General features: G+C 40.8%; 1 protein-coding gene across 1 annotated transcript; it reads right to left on the bottom strand.

The window, feature by feature from the left end:
• Nucleotides 1-825: 825 nt before the first annotated feature.
• Nucleotides 826-3,077, bottom strand: LOC103593034 (follitropin subunit beta-like). The gene is given in 2 exon segments (XM_008575945.1): nucleotides 826-1,050; nucleotides 2,919-3,077. Coding segments are annotated over 2 exon segments (384 nt in total).
• Nucleotides 3,078-5,068: the final 1,991 nt, after the last annotated feature.

The following is a 5,068-nucleotide window of genomic DNA, read 5'->3' as shown; positions in this document are numbered from 1 at the left end:
ACAATTTATAGACCATGAATTCAGGTGAGTGAAACTTTCAGAGCCTGGTCCCGGGGCTACAGGGCTGAGTGGTGATGGGGTCCTGCCCCAGCACTCAAAATTCCTGGAGCTCTCCCTCTGCCAGTAGAGCAGGGGTGAGTGAGGTCTGGCGAGCCCTGGCCCAGTGATTTGCAGCCTGGGCACATTGCAAACAAACAGACTTTTTGGATGACTTGGTCCTTCAGGACAGGGATTGGTGGCCTGAAATGTCCACTGTTCTTTATTCTTTCATTTCACTGAAGGAACAGTAGCTGGGCCCCAGGCCTTGCATGGTACAATCAATGATGTTGCTGTCACACTTGCCANAGGTTGTGTTCCATTTGGTTCTCTCATGTAATTATCTTGAGACTTCCTGCTCCCGAGTCTACGTTTTGTCATCTGTATAATCAAAGGGTTGCTTTAGAGGACCGAGGTTGTGTTCCATTTGGTTCTCTCATGTAATTATCTTGAGACTTCCTGCTCCCGAGTCTAGGTTTTGTCATCTGTATAATCAAAGGGTTGCTTTAGAGGACTTCTAAAAATGGGAAACAATTTATAGACCATGAATTCAGGTGAGTGAAACTTTCAGAGCCTGGTCCCGGGGCTACAGGGCTGAGTGGTGATGGGGTCCTGCCCCAGCACTCAAAATTCCTGGAGCTCTCCCTCTGCCAGTAGAGCAGGGGTGAGTGAGGTCTGGCGAGCCCTGGCCCAGTGATTTGCAGCCTGGGCACATTGCAAACAAAAAGACTTTTTGGATGACTTGGTCCTTCAGGACAGGGATTGGTGGCCTGAAATGTCCACTGTTCTTTATTCTTTCATTTCACTGAAGGAACAGTAGCTGGGCCCCAGGCCTTGCATGGTACAATCAATGATGTTGCTGTCACACTTGCCACAGTGACATTCAGTGGCCACTGGGTACACATACAGGGAGTCTACATGGTGAGCATAGCCAGAAACTCTCATGGTCTTGTACACCAGCTCCTTGAAGATATTCTGGACGTTAGGCCTGGCTGGGTCCTTAACCACCAGATCCTTAAGAGTTTTGGAAGGAGAGAGTTAGGTTACAATATTCTGGAAGCTTCTGTTTGGTTTAGTAAAAGTGAGACAGGGATTTAGTAATGCTTGCTATGATATTTGCTTTCTGAAGACCAGCTTCTAGGATCCATAAGAACAGGAAACCTGAGCTCATAAAGGAACTCTACATTATACCACTTTTCTGAATTGTACTGGAATATTATAGAAAATAAAACTGCCTCCTTACACCCCACCATGATAGTACCCACATATTTTATATGTCTAACATCTTATAAAAATCTTTGAATTGGTATGGCATAAAAGGATGTAAAGACAAAGGGATAAAAAAGATATGACCTTTAGGATTTTAAGATTTTCTTTTTTTGCACTTATTATCCTGAAGCTATATTAATGACAGGTAAAAACATGTAACATTTGGATTTAATTGCTCAGGAAGAGATTTTAAACACTCTGTTTCATGCATATTTATAAAAGAAATATGGGTCATAAATTTAATTATTGATACCTTGCTTAAAATATTTGGGAAGTTTCATATCAGATTCTGGACATTTATTGCCTTTTAGGTTATTCCATGCCTCTGCCTTCAATTCTGTGCATTTACAGTGTTCTTAATCCAAAAATATATGACACAGTCTCAATATCAGAATATTTATTTGAGGTCAATTTTTTTCACTCTTCAACTTGTTCAATGAGAAAAATAATTGGCTTTAAGGGAGAAAAGAGGCTGTTGGTTAATTCATTTCCCAAACTGGCTATCAGGTTTATTTCCCACAAAAAGTACAGTAAACTGTGTGGTAAGCCAAGTTTTATTGACCAAACTCAATATTAAATAAAGTATATTCATTAAAATGCAGCCAGTTTCAATTTTATTTCATAGAACTCCTGCACAGTCAGCCAGATGCTACAGAAAAACTGCAAAGAAGAACATTTGCCTAAATCTATCACGAAAAAGTTGTGAGGATGCAGACAACCAATTTAATAGCTCTACAACTTTGTTTTGTCAACAGCATAAAGAAGGGAGTGGGTTTGCTGATTCGTTTTGGTCCTGACAGTCTATAGGGATTGATTTTTCTCAGGCTGCTTATTGGCATTCAGGCAGGCCAATAGAATGAATTTTATAATTGGCTGCTTCTGTTTTTATTTGGCTTTGAAATGCATTTTGGTACCATCCCTACTGCAGAGGTATGCTTTGTATTATTGCAATTGTTTTTGAGATTACTGACAATATTTTATGACTAAATATAGATATGTATCCATGCCCGTGTTTATCTGTCAGTAGGTAAAGCTTGCTTAGAAATACTCTAGTGAGGGCCAGCCTGGTGGCGCACTGCTACAGTGCGCCGCTTGTGAGTGCGGCAGCGCTCCCGCCGAGGGTTCAGATCCCACATACATACCTGATGCTCACTGGTTGAGCAACCGGTGGCGCACTGCTACAGTGCGCCGCTTGTGAGTGCGGCGGCGCTCCCGCCGAGGGTTCAGATCCCACATACATACCTGATGCTCACTGGTTGAGCGAGGTGCGGGCGCGGCACCGAGGGTTGCGATCCGTTGCCGGTCACGAAAAATGACAAAAAGAAAAAAAAAAAGAAATACTCTAGTGAAATGCAGAATTGGCACAACACGGAATCATTCATTTACATCAATCCGGGCTGCTTCAAATTTGTTCTATCCAAATCAAATCCAAACTCAAATATCTAAATGATATCATGGTAATTAACCTCCATCATAGTGTAGAACGACTGTATTAGCTAAGGTACTCATGGCTATTATTCGGGAGAGACAAAATATTCATAAAGTAGGACTTAATGAAGGTTGCTTTGTACAGACCCTCAGCACCTTCCCTTCCAGCAGAGCAAAGTTCCCACCTGGGTGTAGGAGTAGCCCACACACCAAGTGGTGTTGATGTTTATACAGAAGTGACCTTCCTCTTTCTCCACTATGATGATGATGTTGGTCAGCTCACAGTTATTGCTGAGGATTGCTTTTCAGCAATAGGAAAGAAAACACAACTGGACTGACTTCATCCTGGGCTGGGAAACAAATGGTTACAAACCCAAAGCATTGTAACTATTATAGCTGTTGACCCAGTCCAATTCAACTGAAATAAACCTGCTCCCTAAATTCCACAATCACATTTAGCTTCAGCAAGCATTTTTTGGTAAGAAAGAAATATATTACAGGTCAGAACTTCCCATAAAATTCTTTACATGGAGATTTTTTTTTTTTAAATGATTAAAATGTCACAGGGAATTACCTTAAAATGAAAGTGATTAGTCTGGAGCAAGGCAATGCCATCGTAAGTGGCCCCTTCATTCTCAGTTTTAATGACCATTTTGACTTTAATAAAGAAAATTTTATATGAGGATTTGTTTTTTGTTTTTTAGATTGACCTAATAGGGGCATATAATTTTATTCACATCTGATTACTAGGAGAATATTTTAAAGGTCATGTTAATTGGTCTATAAAATGAGCTACTTGCTATTCCTGCTTGTGATTCAAGTATATACAGAAATTTTATTTAAGAAACCAAATTGGCATGCCTGGCTGCCCTGAAAGATGGTATTAAAAAGCTCTTCACTGAGTGTTTCAATTAGGGTTTTTTTTTTTTTTTTTTTTTTTGATTCTGCAAATCAATGACTTCAAAAATAACTATCCTCACTTGATAACTGCAGAAGCAGAGAACTGTAGTCTGCTTGCTTGGCTAGGAGTGCTATATATCCAGAGGTAAGTCTCAAGTTCACCGGTTATATAAAATCGTGTGTACCTAAAATCTGGTGGATTTGTATTAGAATGTTCTAGATCTTAACTAGTGCTTAAAATGAACAAGTGTTTGAATTTGTAAAGTGATCAAACCTTGTTAGAACTGTCTAAACACAATATATTAGGGAAAAGAATGCTAAAACGTAATCTTTCAGAATTAAATTCAATGTAATAGCAAATCCACTCCCTTACCTCATCAGTTTAAACATGGCTATAGCTTTTTCTTTGGTGTCTTTAATTTGGTGAACTCAGAATTCCTTCCAAGTATCGCTTTGGCCATGCTAAGTGTGGTGGGTCAAGAAGATGATTAATAAATTCCTCAAAAAGCAGGCTGCAATTTCATGATCTGGCTCTATCTGCATACTGGCCTTACCCCACTCCTTCCTTAGGTTCCTGCACCCATTACTCTGCTTAATACCAGCCCTACTTGCTGGTTCAACATCAGATCACTCCTGTATCTTTAATCTCTTAAATATGCTGTTGATCCATTCTTCCTCATCTCTACCATAGAGCCAAAACCTTCAAAGAGAAGAAATGGCATACACAGACTCTTTATCCTTCATGACCCCTTATCAGGTGTGATTCTATTTGTAACTCTGACCAAAGCACGGGAGCCTTAAAGGAAGCCTTCACATTCCCTCCTCCTCAGACTGCTCTGGCACCTTGCTATACTCCTAAGGTTCTGTAGTATTTTGTTTCTTTGTCTCTATGGTAGATTACAACATGTTTACAGCATACTTGTTCATGCATATGTGCTTGGCACCTAGCAAAGGCTGCACCTAGTAGGCACATCATAAATGTTGAATAATAAAGAAACAGAACAGGCCCCGGGTCCTAGACAGGAGCCAAAGGCAGCCCTCTCCACCAGGGAGCAGGGAAGGAGTACGTGAAAACACCATTTCCTCCCGGGTGGACTACACACCCACCATCACAGCCACAGCTGCTGCAAAAGTGGCTCGAGGCCACTGCAGTAGCCACAGCTACCGTGCAGACAGCCCGCCAGACATCCGACAGCAGTGACACAAGGAGAGTCAGTGGAGACCGGAAAAAGAGGAGGACATCTCTCTCATTTAAGCCCACTCCAGCGTAATAGAAGAAGCACGTGCTCTACCGTACCCCTGCTGTATTTCTGATTTTAGTAATTTCTGTCTTCCGTCTTGTTTTCTTGGTCAGGCTAGATAAAAGTTTGCAAATTTTGTTGATTTTTTTAAAGAATCAAAAATAAATAAATAAATAAATACTATTAAGCAGTCT

The sequence above is a fragment of the Galeopterus variegatus genome, unplaced genomic scaffold (assembly GCF_000696425.1).
Source record: "Galeopterus variegatus unplaced genomic scaffold, G_variegatus-3.0.2 Scaffold1262, whole genome shotgun sequence".
NCBI classification, from domain to species: Eukaryota; Metazoa; Chordata; class Mammalia; order Dermoptera; family Cynocephalidae; genus Galeopterus; species Galeopterus variegatus.
The sequence above is the reverse complement of the archived record's forward strand: the minus strand, read 5'-3'. Positions and strand labels throughout refer to the sequence as shown.